Source organism: Saimiri boliviensis, chromosome 2, assembly GCF_048565385.1.
Source record: "Saimiri boliviensis isolate mSaiBol1 chromosome 2, mSaiBol1.pri, whole genome shotgun sequence".
Classification (NCBI taxonomy): Eukaryota; Metazoa; Chordata; class Mammalia; order Primates; family Cebidae; genus Saimiri; species Saimiri boliviensis.
The window spans coordinates 14,893,503-14,920,326 of record NC_133450.1 but is presented as its reverse complement, the minus strand read 5'-3'; the positions used below and the strand labels follow the sequence as shown (position 1 = coordinate 14,920,326).

General features: G+C 45.3%; 1 protein-coding gene across 7 annotated transcripts in view; it reads right to left on the bottom strand.

Annotated features, from left to right (window-relative positions):
* DAPK2 (death associated protein kinase 2) overlaps positions 1 to 26,824 on the bottom strand; it is a 123,412-nt gene that overhangs the window by 39,135 nt on the left and 57,453 nt on the right. For 4 of the 7 annotated variants that reach the window (XM_039469256.2, XM_039469255.2, XM_039469258.2 and 1 more), the window contains 2 exons: positions 24,086 to 24,307; positions 11,794 to 11,932 (listed from right to left, as the gene is read on the bottom strand). In XM_039469256.2, the coding sequence (XP_039325190.1) occupies positions 11,794 to 11,932; positions 24,086 to 24,307 (361 nt within the window). Of the gene's footprint in view, positions 1 to 11,793; positions 11,933 to 24,085; positions 24,308 to 26,824 lie in introns of those variants that run through there. The other 3 variants (XM_039469259.2, XM_074392840.1, XM_074392841.1) reach the window with 3 other exon arrangements.

The window sequence follows — 26,824 nt, the reverse complement described above, 5'->3', positions numbered from 1 at the left end:
ATCATCTTGTGACCTGGGACTAGGTTTTGGAGAGAGAAACAGTGGATGAGGCCAGAAGCAGGGCTAAGGCAGTACAAGAAAGGCCTGAATGCGAGGCTGAGAGTGGTTTCATTTATCTTCTGGCTGACAAGGACACATCACAGATTGGTGGGCAAGAACATGCCATGATATATTTTTTAACTTTTTTAACTTTTGTGGGTACATAGTAGGTATATATATTTATGGGGTATGTAAGATATTTTGATATAGGCATCCAATGCATAATAATCATATCAGGATAAATAGGGTATCCATCATCTCAAACATTTATCCTTTGTATTACAAACAGTCTATTTCAGTTTTTTTGTTTGTTTGTTTTGTTTTTTTGGTTTTTTTTTTGAGACAGTCTTGCTCTTGTTGCCCAGGCTGGAGTGCAATGGCACGATCTCCACTCACTGCAACGTCCACCTCCCAGGTTCAAGCAATTCTTCTGTCTCAGCCTCCTGAGTAGCTGGGATTACAGGCATGCACCACCACACCCGGCTAATTTTTTTATTTTTAGTAGAGATGGAGTTTCTCCATGTTGGTCAGGCTGGTCTCAAACTCCTGACCTCAGGTGATCCACCTGCCTCGGCTTCCCAATGTGCTGGGATTACAGGCATGAGCCACCATTCCCGACCCTTTTGAGTTATTTTTAAACATACAATAACTTGTTGGCTATAGTTACTCTGTTGTGCTATCAAACACTAGATCTTCTTTATTTAACTATATATTTGTACCCATTAAACAGTCCTCCTCCCCACCACCCCCAACCCCTTCCCTGGCCCTACTACCCTTCCCAGTCTCTGGCAAACCATTTTTCTTTTCTTTTCTTTTTAATGTTTTTATTTCCATGGGCTTTTGGTGAACAAGTGGTATTTGGTTACACGAGTAAGTTCTTTAGTGGTGATTTGTGAGATGTTAGTGCTCCCATCACCTGTGTAGTAAACACTAAGCCCAAATCGTAGTCTTTTATACCTCACCTCCCTCCTACCCTTTCCCGAGTCTCCAAAGTCCACTGTGTCATTCTTGTGCCTTTGTATCGTCATAGCTTAGCTCCCACTTATGAATAAGAACATACAATGTTTGGTTTTCCATTCCTGAGTTACTCCACTTAGAATAATAGTCTCTAGCTCCATCCAAGTTCTGGCAACCATTTTTCTACTCTGTCTCTCATGAGTTCAACTGTTTTAATTTTTAGCTCCCATAAATAAGTGAGAACATGCAAAGTTTGTCTTTCTGTACTTGGCTTATTTTACGTAATATAATGACTTTCAGTTCCATCCACGTTGTTGCAAATGGCAGGATCTCATTCTATTTTGTGTATATTTACCACAATTTCTTTATCCATTTGTCTGCTGATGGATACCTTGGTGGCTTCCAATACTAGGTAATTGTGAACAGTGCTGCGATAAACACACGAGTGCAGATATTTCTCCAATATATTGGTTTCCTTTCTTTAGGGTATATATCTAACAGTGGGATTGCTGGATCATCTGTTAGTTCTATTTTTAGTTTTTTGAGGAACCTCCAAATGTTCTCCATAGTGGTTGTATTAATTTACATTCCCACCAACAGTGTACAAGGGTTTCCCTTTCTCAGCATTCTTACCAGCACGTTATTCACTGTCTTTTGGATAAAAGCCATTTTAACTGGGGTGAAATGATAGCTCATTGTAGTTTTGATTTGCATTTCTCTGATCAATGGTGCTGAGTACCTTTTCATATAACTGTTTGCCATTTGTATGTCTTCTTTTCAGAAATGTCTATTCAGATCTTTTGTCCATTTTTTAATCTTTCCTATGGTGCTGATTTTGCCCACTTTTGAATCAGATTATTAGATTTTTTTTTCCCTATGGACTTGTTTGAACTCCTTATATATTCTGGTTACCTTGTCACATGAGTAGTTTGCAAACATTTTCTCCGGTTGCCTCTTTACTTTGTTGATTGTTTTCTTTGCTGTGCAGAAACTTTTAGCTTGACATGCCTCCAGGGTTCAGGTGATCCTCCCACCTCAGCCTCCTAACTGGGACTACAGTCATGCACCACCACACCCAGTTAATTTTTGTATTTTCAGTAGAGATGGGACTTCTTCATGTTGCCCAGGTTGGTCTTGAACTCCTGAGCTCAAGTGATCTCCCCACTTCAGCCTCCAAAAGTGCTAGGATTATAGGCATGAGCCATAGCACCTGGCCTGGTATTAGTTTCTTTTTAAATGTTTGGTAGAATTCAGCAGTGAAACCATAGGGCCCCAGGCTTTTCTTTGCCAGGAAACTTACTACAACTTTGATCTTCTTGTTACTGGTGTGTGCAGGTTTTGGATTTCTTCATGGTTCAATCCTGGTAGGTTGTATATGCCTAGAAACGTTTCCATTTCTTCTAGGATTTCCAACCTATTGGAAATCATATAGTTGCTCACAGTAGCCACTAATGATCCTTTGAATTTCTGCAGTATCAGTTATAATGTCTACTTTTTCAGCTCTGATTTTATTTGGGTCTTTTTTCCTCTTAGTAGGTCTGGTCAAAGATTTGTTGATTTTATCTTTTCAAAAAAACAACTTCGTGTTTCATTGATCTTTTGTGTTGATTTCTTCATTACACTTTTATTTATTTCAGCTCTAATCTTTATTATTTCTTTTCTACTACTAATTTTGTAGTAGCTTTCAGTACATATCATAGGTTTTGGTATGTGCTATTCCAATCATCATTTGTTTCAAGAACTTTTTCAATTTCCTTCTTAATTTTGTCATTGACCCATGGTCACTAAGAAGCATATTAATTCCCATGTGTTGATACAGTTTCCAAAATTCTTCTTGTTATTGTTTTCTAATTGTATTCCATTATGGTAAAAAAAGATATTTGAAATGATTTCAATTTAAAAAATTTTTTTGGCCAGGCGCGGTGGCTCATGCCTGTAATCCTAGCACTTTGGGAGGCCGAGGTGGGTGGATCACCTGAGGTCAGGAGTTCAAGACCAGCCTAGCCAGCATGGTTAAACCCCATCTTTAAAAAAATAATAAAATAAGGCCGGGCGCAGTGGCTCAAGCCTGTAATCCCAGCACTTTGGGAGGCCGAGGCAGGTGGATCACGAGGTCGAGAGATCGAGACCATCCTGGTCAACATGGTGAAACTCCGTCTCTACTAAAAATACAAAAAACCTAGCTGGGCGTGGTGGCGCGTGCCTGTAATCCCAGCTACTCAGGAGGCTGAGGCAGGAGAACTGCCTGAACCCAGGAGGCGGAGGTTGTGGTTAGCCGAGATCGCGCCATTGCACTCCAGCCTGGGTAACAAGAGCGAAACTCCGTCTCAAAAAAAAAACAAACACAAACAAACAAACAAAAATAATAAAATAAAATAAAATTTTTTAAGACTTGTTTTAGGCCGGGCACAGTGGCTCATGCCTGTAATCCCAGCACTTTAGGAGGCTGAGGCCAGTAGATCACGAGGTCAAGAGATTGAGACCATTCTGACCAACATGGTGAAACCCTGTCTCTACTAAAAAATACAAAAATTATCCAGGCATGGTGGTGTGTGCTTGTAGCCCCAGCTACATGGGAGGCTGAGGTGAAGAATTACTTGAACCGGGAGGAAGAGGTTCAATCTCAGTGAGCTGAGATTGCACCGCTACACTACAGTCTGGTGTCAGAGTGAGACTCCATCTTAAAAAAAAAAATAGACTTGTTTTGTGTTTTTCATCCCTTTATTTTCAGTTTATGTGTGCCTTTGTAGGTGAAATTCATTTCTTGTAGGCAACATATCATTGGGTCTAGTTGGTTTTTGTTTGTTTGTTTGTTTGTTTAAATCCATTCTTTGTCTTTTGATTGGAGAATTTAGTCCATTTACATTCAATGTTATTACTGATAAGTAAGGGCTTACTCCTGCCACTTTGCTTTTTAATTTGTGGTTGTTTTATGGTCTTTTCCCTCTTTCCTTCCTTCCTGTCTTCCTTTTAGTGAAAGTAATTTCTTCTGGCAAATTTTAATTTCTTGCTTTTTATTTTTTTGTGTCTCTGACGTAGGTTTTTGATTTGAGGTTACCATGAGGCTTGCAAATACACTATTTTAAATTGATGACATAAAATACATTATTTTAAATTGATGGCAACTTAGCATTGAATAAATAAGCTAACAAGCAAAGAGAAAACTCATAAAAACTCTAAGTTTCTCCCCTCACTTTTTAACTTTTTATTTCTATTTATATCGTATTACATTGCCTCTGTCTTGAAAAGTTGTAGTTATTATTTCTGATCAGTTCATCATTTAGTCTTTCTACTCAAGATATGAATAGTTTACACACAATTACAGTGTTATAATATTCTGTGTTTTTCTGTGTACTTAATATTACCAGTAAGTTCTGTACCTTCAGATGGTTTCTTATTGCTCATTAATGCCCTTTTCTTTTAGATTGAAGAATTCCCTTTAGCATTTCATGTAGGACAGGTCTGGTATTGATGACATCCTCAGATTTTGTTTGTCTGGGAAAGTCTTTATTTCTCCTTCATATTTGAAGGATATTTTTGCTGGATATACTATTCTAGGATAAAGGTTTTTCCTCAGCACTTTAAATATGTCATGTCACTCTCTCCGGGCCTGTTAAGTTTCCACTAAAAAGTCTGCTGCCAGACATATTGGAGTTTAACTGTATGTTATTTGTTTCTTTTCTTTTGCTGTTTTTAGGAACCTTTCTTTATTCTTGACTTTTGGGAGTTTGACTATTAAATGTCTTGAGGTAGACTTATTTGGGTTTAACCTGCTTAGTGTTCTACAACCTTCCTGTACTTGAATATTGATATCTTTCTCTAGCTTTGGGAAGTTCTCTGCTATTATTCCTTTGAATAAACTCTATCTCTCTACCTCCTCATTAGAGCCAATAACTCGTAAATTTACCTTTTTGAGGCTATTTTCTAGATCTTGTAGGAATGCTTCATTCTTTTTTACTCTTTTTTCTTTTGTCTCCTCTGATTGTGTATTTTCTTTTCTTTTCTTTTCTTTTTTTTTTTTTTTTTTTTTTGAGATGGAGTTTCACTCTTGTTACCCAGGCTGGAGTGCAATGGCGCGATCTCGGCTCACCGCAACCTCTGCCTCCTGGGTTCAGGCAATTCTCCTGCCTCAGCCTCCTGAGTAGCTGGGATTACAGGCACGAGCCACCATGCCCAGCTAATTTTTTGTATTTTTAGTAGAGATGGGGTTTCACCATGTTGACCAGGATGGTCTCGATCTCTCGACCTCGTGATCCACCTGCCTCGGCCTCCCAAAGTGCTGGGACTACAGGCTTGAGCCACTGCACCCGGCCTGATTGTGTATTTTCAAACAATCTGTCTTCAAGTTCACTAATTCTTTCTTCTGCATGATTAGTTATGCTAAGAGACTCTGATGCATTCTCAGTATGTCAATTGCATCTTTCACCTCCAGAATTTCTTCTTGATTATTTTTAATTATTTCAATCTCTTTGTTAAATTTATCTGATAGAATTCTGAATTCCTTCTCTGTATTATCTTGACTTACATTGAATTTCTGCAAAACAGCTATTTTGAATTCTCTGAAAGGTCACAAATCTCCATCTCTCCAGGACTGGTCCCTGTTGCCTTATTTAGTTCATTTGGTGAGGTCATGTTTTCCTGGATGGCTTTGATGCTTATGGTTGTCTATTGATGTCTGGGCATTGAAGAGTCAGGTGTTTATTCTAATCTTCATAGTCTAGGTTTGTTTGTACCCATCTTTTTAGGAAGGCTTTCCAGATATTTGCAGGGACTTGAGTGTTGTAAGTTTTTCATCACTCCAGCCATACCTGCATTAGAGGATGCCCCAAGCCCAGTAATGCCGTGGTGCTTGCAGACTTGGTGGTTTGGTGGTTTTGGATAAGATCCAGAAAAATTATCTGGCTTATGAGGCAGAGACTCTTGTTCTCTTTCCTTACTTTCTTCCAAACAAATGAAGTCTCTCTCCGTGCTGAGCTGCCTGGAGCTGGGGAAGGGGTAACACAAGCACCCCTGTGGCAACCACCACTGGGATTGCGCTGGGTCAGACCTGAAGCCAGCATGGCACTGGGTCTTGCCCAAGGCTTATAACAGCTACCCAGCTACTGCCAATGTTTGCTCAAGGCCCTAGGGCTCTACAACAGGCAGCTGGCAAAGCCAGCCAGGCTTGTGTCCTTCCCTCAGGGTGGTGTGTCTTGGGTATGTCTTCCTGCCTGTCTTGGGTGGTCCAGAGATGCCATCTGGGAGCCAGGGCCAGGAGCTGGAAACCTTGGGAATCTACCTGGTGCTCTATTCTAATGTGGCTGAGCTGGTATACAAGCCACAAGACAAAGTCCTTCCCACTCTTCCCTCCCCTTTCCACAAGCAGAAGCATCTCTCCCCATGGCCACCACTACCCCAGGCCTATGGCGAGTACTCCCTGACTACTGCCAGTGTACATTCAAGGCCCAAGGACTCATCAGTCAGCTCGATAAATACTGCTAGGCCTGGGAGTCTCCCTTCAGGGCAATGGGCTCCCCTCTGGCCCAGGGTAGGTCCAGAAATGCTGTCCAAGAGCCAAGGCCTGAAACTGGAAACCTGAAGAGCCCACGTGGTGCTCTACCCAACTGTGGCCAAGCTATTACCTAAGCTGCAAGACAAAATCCTCCTCATCATTCCCCCTTTTCTTTTCTCAAGCAGAAGGAGCCTATTCCCATAGCCACCACAGCTGGGAATATGTTGGGTCACACCTGAAGCCAGCATGTTTCTGAGTACATGTCCCTGAGTGATATACTGGATATCACTGCTGACTGTTCAGGGTCCAAGGGGCTCTTTAGTTAGCAGGTGATGAATCCTGCCAGGACTGGGTCCTTCTCGTCAAGGCAGTGGATTCCCTTCTGGCCCAGAGAGTGTCTAGAAATGTTGTCTGAGATCTAGGGCCTGGAATGGGGGCCTCAAGACTCTGCCTTGTGCTCTGTCTTTCTGTGGCTGAGCTGGTATCCAAATTGTGAGACAAAGTCCTCTTCCCTCTTCCCTCTTTTCTCCTCAAGTGGAGGGAAGGATTCTCTCCCAGAGTTGCGAGCTGTGCTGCCTGGGGTGGAGAAGGGGTGGTATAAGCACTTCCTTGGCCACCCCAGCTGATGTCTCACTAGGTGTACCCTCCAAGTCCCCTGGCTCCAAGCACAGCACAGCACCAGGACTTGCCCAGGAATTGCCGTCCTTGCGGCCTTAGACTTCCTTTCAACTTTATTAGAAACCCAGAGCACTTTAGTCTGCAGGGGTGAGGTTTGCTGGAACGCAGGTTCTGACCACTGGGATGAGTGATTCTCCTCTGTCTAGGGCTAGTCTAAATGTTCCCTCCATGGGTTCCAGCTGGGTTCTGCTTGGTATTGCTTTCTGCTATGACAGAGCAGCACTGAATTTCAATGCAAAGTCCCACAGTCGCTGCACTCTCCCTTCCCTAGATGCACAGGTTCTTTCTCCATGCAGTATGGCTGCTGCCAGAGGATGGAGAAGAGGTGGTATAGGCGATTCACAACTATCTTTCCTACCCTCTTCAGTGCCTCACTCTGTGACATGAAGTTGAAACCAGCTACTGTGACTGCTCACCTGATTTTTGGTTCTTATAAAGGTGCTTTTTTGTGTGTCGATAGTTGTTCAATTTGGTGTTCTTGCCGGGAGGATGATCAGTGAAGGCTTCTATTCGGTTATCTTGCTCTGTCTCCTGTTTTTACCACGACTGCTTATCTCATATTAATTTGTCCATTTGGGCTGGGCATGGTGGCTCACGCCTGTAATCCCAGCACTTTGGGAGACCGAGGTGGGGGGAATCACCTGAGGTCAGCAGTTCAAGACCACTCTGGCCAACATGGTAAAACCCTGTCTCTAGTAAAAAATAAAAAAATTAGCTGGGCATGGTGGTGGGGGCCTGCAATCCCAGCTACTCAGGAGGCTGAGGCAGGAGAATCACTTGAATCCATGAGGCAGAGGCTGTATTGAGCTGAGATTGTGCCACTGCACTCCAACCTGGGCGACAGAGTGAGACCCTGTCTTAAAAAAAAAAAATTGTCCATTTGCTCCCTGCAACAAAGCTAGGAGCATGTGGCGAGCAGGGACAGAGCCTGACTGTCCATTGCACAATGGCTGAACATAGGAGGAAATGATCAAATACCAGACTGAAGAGAGGTTGTTCACTTTCCAAAGGCAGGCAAGAGAGCTAACCCTCTTCAATACCTGCTCCTTCAAGCTGGAAGATGTGCATGGAGAACAGGGTATGGGTAAGGGTGTGAAGACAACATGCTGGCTGTGTTCCTGGGGCAGTAACGACCCTGAGCTTAGCAAGGAGTAATGGAATATAAGCAAGAGAGGAAAGTGGAAGTCCATTGGGGAGAATGAAAACCAGGAAGAAAAATGTGGATTTTATATGGTGGGCAACAACACGGAACCAAGAAGCCTCCTCTAAGCTACCAGCTGGATCTTAATTGCATGATTCCCCCCAGCTGACAGAATATTCCAGCCAGGAGGCACACATACCCACATTCTGGCTCCAGGAAACATCTACCCAATCATGAGGTAATCCTCCAGAGTTCCAGCCACTCATCACTTCCTGAAGTTGCCCGGGTGGGCCCAGGCCAAGGGACCCACAGGTGGAAGAATCAGAAAGCTCAGGTCCTCACAGCTCTAAGGATACCTGGCCAGAGTGGGGACTAGCAGCATCCTCACCTCACATACATGTAGGGGAAACCCAGACTGTTTCCAGGTCATGGAAAATGTCCAGGCTAGCCCTGGAGCCTTACCAGCCCTCTCGAGCAGTTCTACCTAGCAACCAACTCAGCTCTCTGCCTGGTAATTTATTAACGGAATTGTACTCACAAGGTTTGTTTTCCTAGTCTATGAGGCCCAAAACACTGTAACGAGAGTTCTATTTCCTTTTCCTCTATTCTGAGATGGGAAATAATAATAACAGCTACTATTACAGAGCACCTATTCCATATTTGGCACTTAAGGCTTCTTTCTAACCCTGACAACAACTCTGCCAGATAGGTATTATTATTTGCACTGCAGTTGAAAAGCTGAAGTTCTGGTGTATCATGGCACATGGTAGAGTGAGAATCAAACCCCAGCCTGGCTAACTCCAAGCCAGTGCTCCCCCTACCACAGCAAGCTGCCAAAAAGGCAAGCCAAACATCACGAACCTGCTGCAGTCACTGGTGCCTGCTGGGCTCCAGCCACTCCTACCACCAGACCCATTCAAGAAAAGACGAAGGAGCCCTTTTTGAATTTGGTCTCTTGGAACCAGCAAAGACACAAGAAAACAAGTTAATTGTCCATATAGACGCACCAGGAAGGTGATACAGGTACAATCAATGCAGACCATTTCCTGCTATTACCCTGCTGAGGTCCAAAGGTCTGCCCTGGCCTCACCATCCTTGGTGACCCCAATTTTTACCCTGTGACACCTCAGCAAAACTCTGCAAGACATCTGTTGGAGGTATTAAAAAATACTGTGATGGCCAAGTGTAGTGGCTCATGTCTGTAGTCCCAACACTTTGGGAAGCTGGGGTGGGCAGATTGCTCGAGCCTAGGAGTTCCAGACCAGCCTGGGCAACATGACGAAAACCCATTTCTACAAAAAATACAAAGATTAGCTAGTCATGGTGGCATGTTCCTGTAGTCGTAGCTACTTGGGAGGCTAAGGTGGGAGGATCACCTGAGCTGGGAGGTCAAGTCTGTGGTGAGCTGAGATTGCACCACTGCACTCCAGCCTAGGTGACAGAATGAGACCACATCTCAAAAAACAAAAAACAAAAAACTATGACAATCACAGCCAGATACAGTGTCTGTACAGCAATCCCAACACTGTTGAGAGGCTGAGGCAGGTGGACCACTTGAGCCCAAGAGTTCAAGACCAGCCTGGGCAACATGGCAAGACCTGGCCCCTACAAAAAGTACAAAAATTAGCCAGGTATGGTGGCACACACCTGTAGTCCCAGTTATTCAGGAGCCTGAGGCAGGCAGACAGATTCAGCCCAGGAAGTCAAGGCTGCAGTGAGCCATGATCATGCCACTGCACTCCAGCTGGATGACAGAGCGAGACTGTCTCAAAAAAAAAAAAGTGACAATCAGCATAAAGAAAGGGGACCGTGCTAAGGGGACTGACCAAGCTATAGGGTGACCAAGAAGGTCACCCTATCAGGCAGAGTAGAGTAAGAGCTGGGGTAGGGACTCACATGGGAACTGAGCCTATGCCCTGGCATAGCCATTGTGAGACAATGGACATGCCATCCCCTCTCTGGGCCAGGGGCACAAGCCAGAACTTGGGTGTCATCCTGTACTCTGCCCCCTCCTTCAACTCTATCTCTAATTAGGCACCTAATCAATCCTCAGACTGACCTCTGCAAAAGATTCTGACTCTGTCCCCTCCTCACATTTTACCTAGATTATTGCATTTGTCTCCTAGCTGGGCCCCAACCTCCAGGCTGTGTCCAGCCTATCCATCTTCCCAGCCAGAGGGATCATTCTGAAACATGTACATGCTCACCTCACTTCTCTGCTCACTTGAACCCTTATCTCTCAAAGTAAAGTGCAAGCTCCTTGGCTTAGCTCCCAGACCCTTGTGTCTGCCTCCTGCACTCTTCCTGGCTTCTTCCCCAGGCTCTCAGCACACACTTCCCATGCCTGTACTTCCCTGAATGCACTGTGCTGTTTTATGACCATGTATTCTGCTGACCTATCTTCCTTAGAAGGCTCTTTCCTTCTAACTCTTGCCAGTTCTTCAGAACTCAACTCAATAGCACTTTTTCCAGGGAGCCCTCTTTGATATCCTCGTTGGACTTAGATGTCCCCTCCTTTAGGCTTCCCACCCACCATGGGCTTCCTGCTAGCATAGTACTTAGAGTTGTTGGTTTTTCTATCTCCTACACTAAGGTTTCTGGAAAAAAGAAGCAATCTCAGACAGCCTCAGTGAATTTTGTATCTGCAGCAATACCCAGGCACCCAGCACCATGCTTGAAAGACCACAGGGATTTCTGCATAGAGAAATGAAGGAATCACCCCAGCAAACAGGTCATAGAATTGATCACAAATTAGAGGACCTTTACACGTTAAGTATCTGTATAGGCTCATCAGTCTATGCAACTGAGCTCAGTTACTAAGGGAACTGATCCTTCTACTCTGACAACATTCTTGCTTTATGAAGTCCTATGTGGTCACAGTGAACTTTCTCAACCCTGAATACCAGTTACCACAAATGATCAGTGGCCCCTAGAAGCAGTTTTATGGCCACAGTTTGGAGCAGGGTAGGGGTGGCGAGTCAGGAAGGACAGCCAATGGTCCCTGGGCTCCAGGATTTACCAGCTCTGGTCAAGGGATGATGGAGGCTGCACTGAGAACGGGTCTGGCGAGCCAGCCAACTTCTGCAATCCTCCAAACACTTCTAGTTCTGCCCACTCAGGACTCAGCTCTTTGTTACTAAAAAGTTCAGTCTTGTGAAATATGTTTGGTTTCAAGTTTCCTGTCACTGGTCTACTTATTTAGAAGGTATTTGTTCCCCCTGCTCCCTGAAAGAAATAAGGTGCCTTAAGTCTTATTTAAGGAGCTCCTTGCAGTCAGCTCCTGTGTGCAGAAAACCTGTTACGTGAAATGAAACTGAAAAGTTGAACATCTCCATGATATCATCTCTTTCCCAGGAGCTCACAGATTTTCACTGTAAGACGAGGGAGGAGGGCTGTTGGGCACTGGGCCCATCCTGGGAAAGACACCAGGAAGGACTAAGCCTCTTCTTCCTAAACTTGATTCTCTTCCCTTTCTCCCTTTACTGACCTTGAGATCAAAGTGAGCAATTTTCTTTGTATGAAGATAGTTCACCCCATCCAGAATCTGCTTAATGAAGCTGGTGGCCTCCTCCTCACTCAGTGACTCCTTCTGGGCCAGGAAATCGAAGAGCTCTCCTCCAGACACTCTGTAAAACACCAGCGGGGGGAAAGGGAGGCCCAGGCCTGGTCAGCTCTGCATGTCAGGAGGCTGGGCTGATGGGTGCAAGTCCTGATCGTGAACCCCCCAGGGACCTTGTATGGCAGAATCCCTCCTGCTTATGTCTGGGGTTTTGTCTGACCAGTGCCAGGGACTGACTTTGCTTCTATTTGCTTTGTTCTTTCTTTTGGATCACAAGGGCAGGAATCACCCTGGAGGTTTTGTCAGAAGGGCCTCTGCTCCCACCCTAGGCCTGGTCCCAGTCACCCTGGAGGTTGCCCTCTCCCCCCGATATGCCTGAGGTGGCAGGGGACAGAAACAAGCAGATTCTATAGCCTGAATGTTTGTGTCCCTCCAAATTCATATTCTGAAATCCCAATCCCCAAGGTGATGGTAATAGGACATAGGGCCTTTGGGAAGTAATTAAGTCATGAAGTCAGAGCCCTTACAAATGAGATTAGCACCTTTATAAAAGAGACCCCAAAGGGCTCACTTTCACCTCCTACCATGTGAAGTTACAGTCAAAAGACAACCATCTATGAGGAATAAGGAAGTGAACCCTCTTCAGACACCAAATCTGCTGACACCTTGATCTTAGACTCCCAGCCTCCAGGACTGTGAGAAATAAATTTATGTTGTTTGTCAGCCACCCAGTTTATGGTTATTTTGTTATACTGCAGCCTGAATGAACTGTGAGAGGAAATTGGTACCAAGAGTGGAGTGCTACTGTAACAGATACCTAAAGATGTGGATTTGGAAGTTGCTTTGGAATCAGCTAAAAAAGTAGAGGCTGGAAGAGTTCTGGGGTACAGGCTAGAAGAAGCCTACATTGTTATGAATAAACGGACTACAAGGGTGGTTCTGGAGAGGGATCACAAAGAGAGGAGATTCTCAGTCTTCTTAGAGAATATCTAAATGGCCATCAACAAAATATTAGAGAGATACAGATGGAAAGGCCAGTTTGATAATGTCTCAGACAGAAATGAGGAACATGTTACTAGTCTGATCAGTGGGGGAAAGGGCATCCTTGTTATAAAGTAGCAGAGAATGTGGCTGAATTGTGTGTCCTACTGCTTTGTGGAAGGTAGAACTTGTAAGCAATACAAATGGAATGGTTGGCTGAGGAAATTCCCAAGCAAAATGTAGAAGGAATATCCTGGTTGCTTGTAGTCCTGGTTTACTTATAGTAAAATGTAAAAAGAAACGGTTTAAAGAAAAAATTGTTAGTCAGAGAGAAGAAATCTTAAAAGTATGACAAATTCTCAGCCTCCTCATATTGGAAAAACTAATAAAACCTGTTTGGGAAAGAACAAAGGTGTGACCAAGCAACGATTTGATAAAAAAGACTAATATGGATCTCCAGGTAAGCCAGGTGCTATTCCTCAAGACAATAGGCGGATTAGTCAGCCATCTAATCAGAAGCCAGGACCTATTGTCCAAGACAATGGAAGAATGACCCTGAATCATTTCAGAGACTGGGGGTGTAAAGAGGGGTGCTCCTCCCATCACAGGTCCATAGTGCCAGAGCCTAGAGGGCAGAAAGATACCAAAGGAGGGGCCTCCACTGGCCAGTGCTGCCTCCACCGTGTGCTTTCGTCTCCAAACTCTGTTGCCACACTCCTCAGACATAGCAGGTGTGGCTCCTGGAGGGCAACAGTGGGGCATGCTCCGTGCCAAGCAAAGCTGGTGGGTGTGTGGCTGCCTTCACCTGGATTTCAAAAGATGCCTTAGAGAGCTGGTGGGCCGCTGGGCAGAAAACTGCCTTTCAGGTGGGGGCCAATGTTTGGCGAACAAAGCCATGTGGGCAGGGTTGCCCAAAGCTGCAGGGGCAGGACTTCCGCTCTGCCCCCGTGGGCCTGGAGGGCAGAGCATTAAGCCAAAGATTATTCTCAAGGTTTTGTACTGGCTCAGAAGCTGTTACTCCTTTGTTCTTTCCCATTCCTCCTTTTAGAATGAGAATGTGTATCCTCTGCCTGTCCCACCATCATATTTTGTAACACAGCATGTTTGATGTCATAGGTTCACAGCTAAAGAGCAACTTGCCTCAGAATGAATCATAACTTGAGTCTCACCCACATCTGATTTAGATATTTAGATGAGACTTTGAACTTTAAACTTTGGTGTTGATGCTGGAATTAATTAAAACTTTTGGAATTACTGGAATGGAAGGAATGCATTTTACATTTGAAGAGGACATTAATTGGGGTGGGGGGCAGAGACAGAACGCCAGAGTCTGAATGGACTAAGACAGATGACAAAGAGGAACAAATGCTGTGCCAGAAACTAAAGGCCTAGGTTATATTCCAGCCTTGCCACTGACCTTGGACAACTCATTTCCCTTCTCCAGGCAAGCCTTGGTTTCATTACCTGCAAAATAAGCAGATTGGGCAAGACAGCCCCCAAAGCCACCTTTCTTTAACTTTATAAAAGATGGTCCCTTCATGGGCTCAAGAGAATCTAAGTACAGCCCCTAACTTGAATATAAGACCTCCTTAATTATATTAATCTCTAAAGTCTCTAGAATACTATTTTTGATGCTTGATACTACGTTTTCACATCTTGCATCCTATAGTTGATGTGACAGGGTGAAAAGAATCTCCCCTGAGATTTAGGATTCCCAGATAAAATAGGTTTCTATTTGCTAAATCTGGCATCCACACTGGACTTTTTTATCCTATCAACAAAAAGAGTCAAACTCTGTAAAATATTTAAAGATGTTTATTCTGAGCCATATATGAGTGCCCAAGACCTGTGACAAAGTCCCAGAAGGTTCTCAGACCACGTGCCCAAGGTAATTGGGTAAAAGCTTGATTTTATACATTTTAGGGGGACAGAAGTTACAGGCAGAATCAATCGGTAAATGTAAGGTGTACATTTGTTCCATCTGGAAAAGTGGAATAACTTGAAGGTTAGGATGGGGATTGGGAGGGCTTCTAGGTTACAGGTGGATTTTCTGATTGGCAATTGGTTGGAAGAGTTATTATCAAAAGACCTGGAATCAATAGAAAAGAGTGTCTGGGTTAAGACAAGGGTTATGGAGACCAAGGATTTTATTAAGTAGATGAAGTCTCACAGGTGGCTACCCTTGGAGGAAATAGATGGCAAACATTTTCTATTCACATTATTAAAAGGTGCTAGACTCTTAGCTAATCTCTTCAGGATCAAAAAAGACAGGGAAAGGAACAGAGATTGTCCACAGAACGTAGTTTCTTCCCACAAGAGACAGCTTTGCAGGGCCATTTCAAAATATGGCAAAATATTTATTAGGGTAAAATATTTCAATTTCTTTCAAGGCCTGCTATTTGACATGTGAGGTTATAAGTAGAGTCAGGTTGGAATTTGTTATCTTATTGCTGTAAAAAGTCTGTTTTGTTAGTCTTAAGATCATGGCTTTCATATTAATGCTGGTCACTTGTGTCTGAATTTCAACGGGCAGACGGTATAATGAGGCATGTCCAATCTCCTCTTCCCATCGTGGCCTGAAAGGTTTTCAGGTTTACTCTGGAATCCCCTTGGCTGAAAGAGGGGTCCATTCAGGAGCTTAGAATTTAATTTTTGGTTTGCAATCCTCTGACAGAAGCTGGGGTATCCAGCCAGCATGTGCTCCTCTGGATCTGAAATAAAGCCAAGGGCCCAAAGGGAAAGATCTCAGGAAGGGATCTAGGCCAAGGGATCCAGGACCTTGGGATCACTTGGAGGGAGAACCTGTTTTAAAACGCAGATTTCCAGGTCCCACCATAGACTTTAACAAATTAGATTCTCCAGCAGTGAGGCCTTAAAACCTGTATTTTTACTGTAATAACAGTAATAGTAGTTAATATTCACTGAACACATACTCCATGTTACATGCCTTATGCACATCATCTCATTTAATCATCACAATATCCTACAATCTAAGGACTATCATTTTTCTATTTCACACTTCAAGAAACAAAAGCTCAGAGAGGTTAAGCAACTTGCCCACAGTCCCATAGGTAGTAAACAGTCAGGATTCAAATCCAAGCAGAATAGCTCTCAACTGCATGATTCTTTTCTTTTCTTTCCTTTTTTTTTTTTTTTTTTTTGAGGCAGAGTCTCATTCTGTTGCTGAGGCTGGAGTGCAGTAGTGTAATCTTGGCTCAGTGCAAACTCTGCCTCACAGGTTCAAGTGATTCTCATGCTTCAGCCTCCTGAGTAGCTCGGATTACAGGCCTCTGCCACCACACCCAGCTAATTTTTGTATTTTTAGTAGAGATGGAGTTTCACCATATTGGCCAAGCTGGTCTCGAACTCCTGACCTCAAGCAATCCACCCACCTCAGCCTCCAAAAGTGCTGGGATTACAAGTATGAGCCACTGCACCCAGCTCCAGATGATTCTTACGTGGCTAAAATGGCTTTGACCCAACTTTGGGGATCATTCCCTGCCCCCTAGTACATCCTAAATAAAAAGCATCAAAATCTTCTTTTCTCCTTTCTTTAAACATTTCCGCAAGCATATTGGGACCCACTCAATAATCTTAGCATCATGAAAAGTAGAACTGGACGTGAAACAGGGCAATAGGAAGTACACAGCAACAATTATGATATGCAGTGACTTAAAAAATGGAAACTAAATCTGCTTAAGCCTCTTGTTCAGCACTATCAACAGAACTTTCTGCATTGATGAAAATGTTCTAGATATGTGCTGTCCAATAGAGTAGCCATTAGTCCCATGTGGTTGCTGAGCACTTGAAATGTGGCTAGTGTAATAGAGGAACTGAGTTTTCACTTTTATTTAATTTTAATTAATTCTAACTTAAAAACTAAAGTGGTATAAAATATTTTCCATCAAATACAACTTTATTGTTTCAGGAGAATTGCATTCCACTTTAACCATTGCATTGCACTGCTTAAGAACTGAGCTGCGGACTGGGCATGGTGGCTCACACCTGTAGTCTCAGCACTTTGGGAAGCTGAGGCAGGCAGATCACTTGAGCCCAGGAGTTCAAGACCGGCCTAGACAACATAGTGAGACACTGTCTCTACAAAAAATGCAAAAATTAGCCAGGCATGGTGATGTGCACCTGTAGTTCCAGCTACTGGAACTAGGTGGCACCTCAGCCTCCTGAGGCTGAGGTGGGAGGATGACCGGTGGTTGAGGCTGCAGTGAGCCATGATTGTGCCACTGCACTCCAGCCTGAGCAACAGAGTGAGAGCCTATCTCAGAAAAGAGTTGAGATGTGCTATGAGAACAAAATTGACACTGAATTTTGAAGACTTAGTTTGAAAAATAGAATGTAAAATATCTCATAATTTTTACACTGTTTATATGTTAAAATAATACTTCATATATATTGGGTTAAATAAAAATATTATTAAAATCAGTTCACCTATTTCTTTTTGTTTAGTCAATGTGGTGACTAGGAAATTTAAAACTACATATGTGGTTCATATTACATTCCTACTAGGTAGGGGGCACAGTGGTTGTTCCCTTCTTCATCCCAAGGAGAGCATGTCTCACCAGGTCTCCTGCCCAGATCCCACCTTCAAACAGGCAGGGTTTGAATAGGCACCAATAGGCAGGGTATCTCTTCTAGATCTAACTACTAGTTTACAGGAAATACAGGGGACAGAGGAATGAGTTAAAGAACACCATGAGGAAGGAACAAGTCTAAAATCCAGACTGTGAGATAATCAACAGGACAAGTGGCCTGGTTTTTCCAACATATCAATGGCATCAAAAAAGAGAGGGGAAAAAGAGAAGGCAGAAGGGGGAAGGTGAAAGGGTGAAGAGAGAATGAGATAAGATGGCACAAATGAGCACATGTACCATCTACTACAGCTGCAGCACCCCTCTGCTCAGGGTGAGCGGGGTGTGGCGTGAGGTGGCTACCTTGGTGTTGGGGTCCAGGCTGGTGCACTATTTTCTCAGTGTCTCATGGGTGAAGCCATCCTGTGCCCCACTCTGACCCTCGCCCCCACCTTGGGCAGGTGCTGGAAGCTGGAACGCCCTCCCAGCTGCTGGAATAACCCTGGGTCTGCTCTACAAGCTAGGGTTAAAGGGCCAAAACGGTTGCTCCAACCCTTCAGCAGCAAAGACTCAACCTTCACCTTGGCGTGGCACATGTGAGAGTTCTAGGGCTCAGCTTTTCTTGTCAAATGGGAGTGAGAAAAAAAATGATACCATTAGCACCTTTGGAGGTGAGGGTGGGAGTGGGAGAAATCGCTATGAGATCCTTGACGAAGTCCTTGACATAAACACCATGTAGAATATCATCATCAGGGTGGCAGTGGTGGAAGGGGACATAGTTTAGTTTATTTGAAGTTTTCCACCAGTTCAATGTGCTTTCCCAAAACATTCCCTCACTTGAGCTTGATATCCACCCTGAGGGGCATCCCTCCCCATTCTCAGATGAGAAAACTGAGGTCTCAAGAGAGTAAGTGACTTGCCCAAGATCACATAGCTAGTAAGGGGAGGATCAGGATTTAGACTCAGGTTTTCTCAGTCCCAGTTCACTACATGTCCCTCTCACCACAATCCTTCCACATTATGAAGCCTGAGATGCTGAGGCAAAATGGAAAGCCTCGAAGCACAGGCAGTCCGACATCCCTGCTCAGCTACATCCGTGCCCTCATCACAGTGGGCTTCATTATCTCTCTGCCTCTCTCCCCAGCTAATTATTTTTGCTTCCACAGCACCTAATGCAAGCAAGACAGTCAATAGAAGTTTGGTGAATAAAAGAGCAAAGGAAAGAAATAAAACATTAAAAATGACAATATGAGGTAGAATATTCTGTATCATATAGACAGTGAAGCTTTGGTATTTGTAAGAGACCTGTCCTGAGCCCTCTGCAAATTTTCAGATCTGCAGTGCCCCCTCTGAAACACACAGAACCCAGCTCAAATCAACCCTTGTCTTTTAAACTCCCAGAGTCTGCCAGCCCCTGCCAGGTTGTGTGGGCCTGCGACCTCGGGCAAATATCCAAATAAATAATAACCCTGCAATTCTGACTTTAAATAAAATGCTGCATAAATGTAAAAGCTTCTTATAATGGGGAGGTATCCTGTTGCCAAAAGCCACTGACATGAAGGCTTGGGGGCGGTAATCAGTCATCTGTCTGAAGGTGGGATCTGGGCAGGAAACCTGGTGAGACACGGTCTCCTTGGGATGAAGAAAGGAACAGCCACTGTGCCCCCTAGAATCTCCCCCAGAAACTCAGGAAGGTGAGAGGCTGATGACCTGCCACTGTCTAGGTCCTGGATACCTAGGCTGCGACATTCACATTAACGCTCAGTCACCTCTTTTCAAGGTCTAATCAAGGAGCCTGGGTGTTGTTTCTCTAGCCACAACTTAGTTTCTGCCCTTGGTCTCAGAGGTCTTAGACTTCTGCCTTGGAGCCACTCCCCATCTCCTTCCCAGTTTCCTTCCTCTCACATACCACATCTCTTTAGCTTTAAGATGAAAAGCAAAGCCTAACAGCCGGGCCTCATCTCTTCTAGTGTTCCCAGGATCATCTCCTTCCTGCGAATCTGACCTTTGCCTCCTTCACCCTGCAGGGTGGCATGCCTGCTGGAAATGCTTTTCACACTCTTTGGGGAAAGTGTGCACAAATGACCTGCACAGGCAGCGATGGGGAAAAGATGCTGCCAGAGCTGCTGGGCCAAGGAGGCTGGGCTCAATTCAGGAAGCTGGGAAGCATCACTGCTACCCTGGAGCACTCTGCCAGGCAGTTCTCTGGCATGCAACCACCGAGGTATTGCTTTCCACAGGTTTGGAATCAAGGATGCCCCAGAGCAGTCAGGGGCCTGCAGTGGGAGGCCAGTCCAACCTTCACAGGAAGACTTACATTTTTCAGGGCAAGTTCCACATGTGACATGAGTTAAGCTACGGAGATTTTGAATATATTCTGTACCTCATACAGAAGTCAACTTACACAGACAATTAAATCCTTCCGAGTCCTGCCTTCAACAGTCATGACCAGAGCAGCTGCTTCTAGGGAAGTCACAGATGGGATAATAACAGCTGAAAGGGGTTTAATTCAGGGCCAGGCATGTTCTCCTACTGCTGGCCACTTGAGCAGAAAGCAGGAGGAAGCCCTGCACCAGACAACAGTTGCTGAGAGGGACCGTGGATCAGGGTGGACTCATTCATAAAACCTGCAACTTGGCAGCTTTCAACTAAGTAGGCAGATACTAACCCCACTGAGCAAACTCAATAACCTCTTAGGGAACAGTGGAGACCATCCGGCCAAAGACTTCTGACCAGCCTAACAGGAGTCACTAAGTCTAAGCACAAAAGCCCATGAGGCCAGGGGTGGTGGCTCATGCCTGTAATCCCAGCACTTTGGGAGGCCAAGGTGAGTGGGTCACTGGAGACCAGGAGTTCCAGACCAGCCTGGCTGACATAGTGAAACCCCACCTCTATTAAAAATACGAAAAAGTTAGCTGGGCATGGAGGCGCATGCCAGTAGTCCCAGCTACACGGGAGGCTAAGGCACCAGGATCACTTGAACATGGGAGGTGGAGATGGCAGTAAGCTGAGATCACACTGCTGCACTCCAGCCTGGGTGACAGAGCAAGACTCCATCTGAAAAAACAAACAAAAACAAAAGCCCAGAAACTCCTTTCCTGGGAGGTCCTCCCTCTCAGACCCTGGCCATACATGGCACAGTTTTAGAACTCTTGGGTCTTTTTCAATCTCATAAATTCTTAGCATTCCATAGACAAGCACCCTGAGAACAATGAGACAGCTTGGAAGTGAAGGGGGAGACAGAAACTGGACAGAACTTGAAAAGCACAGTGGCCCAAGCAAGTCAAGGGAGCGCCAGCATGACAAGTGATGTTACAGATGCTGCACCTGAGCTCACAAGAAGCCGGCACATAACTATTGGCTGACCATTAGCCCCGTTGGGAAAAACATGGACATCTCAAGAGCATCTACCTGCCACCCACCACCACCCCCATCGACTCCTAGGGTTCTGCAAACAGGAAGAAGCAAGCAATTTTCCCAGCAATTAAAGATGTGCCAATTACAATAAGAAAGTATCAATTTATAGCTGTAAAGATCAATAAATAATGAAACCTGTTTCAAAACAAATGACCCAGGGCTGGCAGGGCCATAGGCACACAGCAACACTCCTATGCTGTGGTAGTAATGCTTAACCAGTACTATCCTTGGAAAGCGAGGATACTGAGCCCCAAAAATGTCAGCCTTTGCCCTAGTCATAGCTAAATCCTGAGGACTTTGCTGAAATAATTAAAAAGGAAAGGGGAAGATTATGGAAAGAAAGTTGTTTCATCAATAAAATTTGTAATAGTTAAAAGCTAGGAAATTAAAACCATGTGTCCAACAATAGGGATGCTATGACTATTTGTGCCCTACAAACTCACATTGAAATATAATCCCCAATATGGCCGTATTAGGCAGTGGGGCCTTTAACAGATGATTCAGGCAGGGTACTGTGGCTCATGCCTGTAATCCCAGCACTTTGGGAGGACAAGGTGGGCAGATCATCTAAGGTCAGGAGTTTGAGACCAGCCTGGCCAACATGTTGAAACCTGTCTCTATTAAAAATACAAAAAAATCAGCTGGGTGTGGTGGCAGGTGCCTATAATCCCAGCTACTCAGGAGGCTGAGGTAGGAGAATAGCTTGATCCCAGGAGGCAGAGGTTTTAGTGAGCTAGGATTGTACCATTGTACTCCAACGTGGATGACAGAGCGAGACTCTACCTTAAAAAAAAAAAAAAAAAAAAAAAAAAAGAGGTGATTGGGTTATGAGGACTCTGTGTTTATTAATCCATTCATGCATTAGTGGATTAACAGGTTAATGGATTAATGGGTTATCATGGGAGTGGGACTGGGGGCTGTATAAGAAGAGGAAGAGAGACCTGAGATAGCCTGCTTTGCCCCTCACCATGTGATGCACTAGGCTGCCTTGGAGGACTCTGTAGAAATTCCCCATTAGCAAGAAGATCCTAATCAAATGTGGACCCTCAACCTTGGACTCCTCAGCCTCCTTAACTGTGAGAAATAATAATAATTTTCCTTATACATTAACCAGTTTCAGATATTCTATTGTAAGCAACAGCAAATGGACTAAGACAAGGGAAATACTGGTATGCAATTCAGTGAAACATATAGTCGGTTAAAAGAGAAAAGGCAATTTTTAGAATTACATTAACTGGGGGGGAAAGTAGAGCAGGAAATTATACAAGTACAATGATTGTATACAAATGGATAAAGATTGAGAGGAACCACAGAAAAACATAAATAGCTGTGTTTGGGTTGTAGGATTATAAATGTAATTTCTTTACCATTCCTGCTTAGTTTTTTGTTTTTTGGTTTTTTTTTTTCATGATAGACTTTTAAAGAAGTGGCTCAGCCTTTCCAGCAAGGTGCACTTGTCACTCCCTGGTGGGAATCAACATGCTGACTTCTGACCCTCAGCTTCTCTCTGGGTCAGGCAGGGCAGGCACCCACTAATCCAACCAGCTGGAAGGTCAGTGGGAAAAACACAGAAGACAATGGGAGCTAGCGAAGGGGAGAGCACAGGCAATTCTATACATTTAAACATTGAGATGGGTAATTTAAGAATCGAATGCAAGAGTATGCAAATGCCCATCTGCTACTTAAATCTATATTCTGCCAATACCAGAGCATAGTTCTCAAATTAGAATGATCTCAAATGTTAGGTGGTCCCCTCAGGCTGTACGCAGGTTAAGGATGGCTGCCTGCTTTACAGATGAAATCTAAAGCTCAGGAAATTGAGGTGACTTCCCCAAGGGCACAAAATCAGGGATTCCTGAGACAGATTCTGTCACTCCCCTGCTGCCAGGCAGATACATACATGCTTATGAGGCGCAGAACATTCTGGTTTTTTTTTTTCTTTCCCCAGACGGAGTCTTGCTCTGTCGCCCAGGTTAGAGTGCAATGGTGTGATCTCCGCTCACTGCAACCTCTGCCTCCCAGGTTCAAGCAATTCTCCTGCCTCAGCCTCCCTAGTAGGTGGGATTACAGATGCCTACCACCATGCTTGGCTGATTTTTGTATTTTTAGTAGAGATGGGGTTTCACCATGTTAGCCAGGCTGGTTTCAAACTCCTGACCTTGTGATCCGCCAGCCTTGGCCTTCCAAAGTGCTGGGATTACAGGTGTGAGCCACTGTGCCTGGCCAGAACATTCCTTACATGGGCCTTGCTGCTTGACTGGACAGAGCCACTGTGACTTGTGCCACAACCCAACTCAAACTCTATTTTGTCCCAGAGCCCCGCCTGCCCAGGAGGATACCATTGTGGCCAGCCAACTCCTAGAGTCTTGGGGCCATCTATCCAAATTCCATCATGTACTGTGAAGTCTTCCTCTGCTAAGCCAGCATAAGGCCAACCCGCCTCACACTCACAGCTGTCTGCACAAGCCATGTGGACTCGAGTCCTGGTCCTGCCACTTCCTGGCTATAGGATCTTGTAAGTGACCTGGCCTCTCAGTGTTCTTGTGTATAAAATGGGGATTATAAGAGTGTTTGTGTGACAGCATTGTTATGAGGATTAAATAAGGTACAGAAGTACTTGGCTTGCACAATGAATACAAAATAACCTCTCTGCATTAGTAAGACATTCCCCTCATCATAGTCTTTAAAGATTGAACAAGACAACAGATACAAAGCACCTAGCAAATTCTTGGCTTACAATAGGGCTCTCTCAATAATAGCTATTATTATAACAATAAAGGTGTCACTCACAGCGCAAACGCAGTGGACTTTCCCCCGGAAAGGGCCAGAGAAGAGTTTCACAGAGCCCCTCCTCATAGTACACATCCCTCCCTGACAGCCTCCCCTGGCCTGATCCCACCCTCCGTCCCCTTGACCCTCCCACATGCTTCTCCAGCCAGGAAAAGACCCCAGCGCAGTCATTTCTTCCCTTTGATCAGACGGTCCAGTGAAAGCCAGACTTAGGCCATCGCCCTCTGCCCCAGCTACTCAGCAAGCTTGCCTCTCCTTTGGCTCAGTTGCAGGAGGAGGATAGGGGTAACTGAGGCAGAGGGGATCTGCCCACCATTGAATTCACCTCCTCTGGGCTGAGCTTAGCCCTGGCTGCTGCTGCCCCCTGGGGCTTGTGGCTAGAGCTTCCACCACCCTGCCTGCCCCTGCTGCCCCCTAACCCTTCAGGTCCTGGGGACCCCACTCACAGCTCAAGGATGAGCACCACGTCGGTGCGGTTCTCGTAGACGTCGTGCAGAGTGATGACGTTGCGGTGTAGCACCTGCCGCAGGATGCTCACCTCCCGCTCGATCTCCTCCCGGCTCACACCACGCCGGCTCGCCCGGCTCTGCCGCTTCTTGATGAACTTAGCTGCATACTCAAGACCCGTGCTCTTCTCCCGGCACTTCTTCACGATGGCGAACTGACCACTGGGGACACAGACCCACAAGACTAGGTCATCACTGGGTTCACTGGGGAAGTGACCCCACTGCCAGCTACCAGGTCACACAAATTCAGAGTGATTCTTCTAGGACAGGACAAATCATGCCTCCAGTCTGCATCCCCATCTGGATGACAACCTGTGGCCGAGATGGGACAGGTACTGGGCTTCCCTTCCGTCCATACCTTCTATGTGGAATGTATGTTAGTATTAGTCCCAGTGTGCAGAGTTGAACACTGAGCCCCAGAAAGGTTATTGATCAGGATGACACAGCCTTGTCATTGCAAAGTCTCGACTAGAACCCAAGTCTAGGATCCACCGGATGAAATCACAATGTGCATAAGCAGACGGGGCTGGTGGGGATCTGGGTTTGGGTGGGGTTTGGGGAGGAGACAGCCTAACAAGGTTAATCATCATAGTGGGAGAGCATCACAGTGAGAGGACCTGGTATGAACAGAGAGTTGTACAATTAGGAAACTGAGGCAGAAGGATAGGCCAAGTGGCTCACCTGAGGTCATTGCAGAGTTAATGGCAAAGCCAAGCCTCAAAGTCAAATACCCAACAAGCTGTCCACAAAGCCAAAGATAGTTATAGCAAGGCTGGACCATTGTTAGTCCCCTTCAGGCACTAGCACCCAGGGCTGGGCTTGGAAACCCTTCACTGTGCTCAACCTGTGGAGGGGGGCCTCGGAGGGTATTTGCTACCCAAAATTACCACTGCTTGGGTAACTCAGAAAGTGTTCTGGTTCAGCTTAATGGCTGAATAAGGGGACAGCAGATTCCAGACTTAGGATGTACGCTGTTAGTGGCTCTGGTGTAAAAGTTACATACAAGGAAATGCTTGGGATATTTGCCCCAACCGCAAAAAACAGCACTGCATCTGGACCATGTCATCATTATCATCATCCTCAGTGAGACAGTCTTCAAAATACTCGGAGTGGCAATAACAACAACAAAGTCAAATTGAGCAAGCAACAGATAGATAGGCCAACACTGAGATAGCATTACATGGCAGCCACTTCAGAGATGTTCCCAGATTCATGCATCTCTCCCTCCCCTCAACTTCCAGTCACTCAACACTGTCTGGGCATCCACTCTGTGCCAGGATCTGTGCTGAGCACTATGCGGAAGGGACCAAAGGCACAGACAATGGGTACAGATGGAGCTCTGGGGAGGGAGAAGACCCTGGAGGCTAGACTGGGCAGAGAAGGCTTAGTGGAGCCAAATTTATATTACACTGTCCACTGACTCTAAAGTTTCAGCTATTTAGGCTCCAAATACTGGCTCTGAGCCATCCACACATTAGGGGCTGACACAGGTGGAGTGGAGCCAGGCCTCCCAGAGCCAGAGTGAACACATTCAGTGTGATCTCTAACACATATGGTCTCTTGGAGCCACTCTGGGCCTCGGGGACAGCAGGTGCCTTGGTAGGTGCCAACAAACACTTGACCAAGCTTCAAGGCCCACGTGGCTGTGAGTCTCAGGGTCAAGACAGCCACACGGCTCTCCTCTCCTTCTGACACCTCAAGGGATTGCTGGCAGGGTCTGGCATTTCAGAGTCCCTGTGACCTTGTCACAGCAGCCCTGAGTTCCTACTTGACCAGTGGGGAAAGGATGGTAAGGGATAGATTTAGGTTTACAGAGCACACAGGTGGTGGTGCAGGGCTTGGCTTGGCATCCAAATCCCCCAGCTCCCAGCCCTGCACTGTGTTGACAGCTTTAGGACTTGTGAAGGGGCAGAAGAGCTTCTGTAAACTAGAGCTAAGCATTTCAGGTCCCCTTGACATTGTTTCCCCTTTGTCTTATGAGGAAAACAGAGGGATTTTTTTTCTATATCACATGCCTGAAAAATTCCTCAGACTCTCAAAAAGCAAATGAATGTTTGCTTTTCCAGCCTAAGTTTTCTCTTTTCGAGACAACTGTGGCAATGAGTGGTGACTGGGGCAGGCCCGCATCTTCCCCTCCCCAAAGGAGGAATTTGAGAGTGGGTGACTAAGATGACACCAAATACCACACAACACCACTCACCTCACCTCTCTGCACTTGGGCATGACCCTCTGCTCAACCTGTGGAGGGGGGCCTCAGAGAAAGCCAAGGCTGCTGGCTAGTGTCCCCCTCTCCTCGGCCTGTTTCCAGAAGAGAGGAGAACACCCATTACTAGACTCAGCCCCCAGGCTTCAAGGTCAGACAGTCCTGGTCTCAGGGACTCATGCTTTCACCTGGGAACAGTCACTACCTGCTCTGAACATAGATCTTCTCATCTGTCAAATGGGAATCAGGATTCCCTGCTAGAGAATTATGAAGACTGGAAATATTTGTAATATTGGCCCATGGTACTAATAAGTGGTTCATGTGAAGGCTGAGTAAGAAACACCCGGAGATATAAGTCACTGATTCAAATGGTCTGGAATGTGTAACCAGAGAATTGGTTTAATTTTATTTATGTTTAGAAATGGGGTCTGGCTCTGTTGCCCAGGCTGGAGTGCAGTGGCATAATCATAACTCAC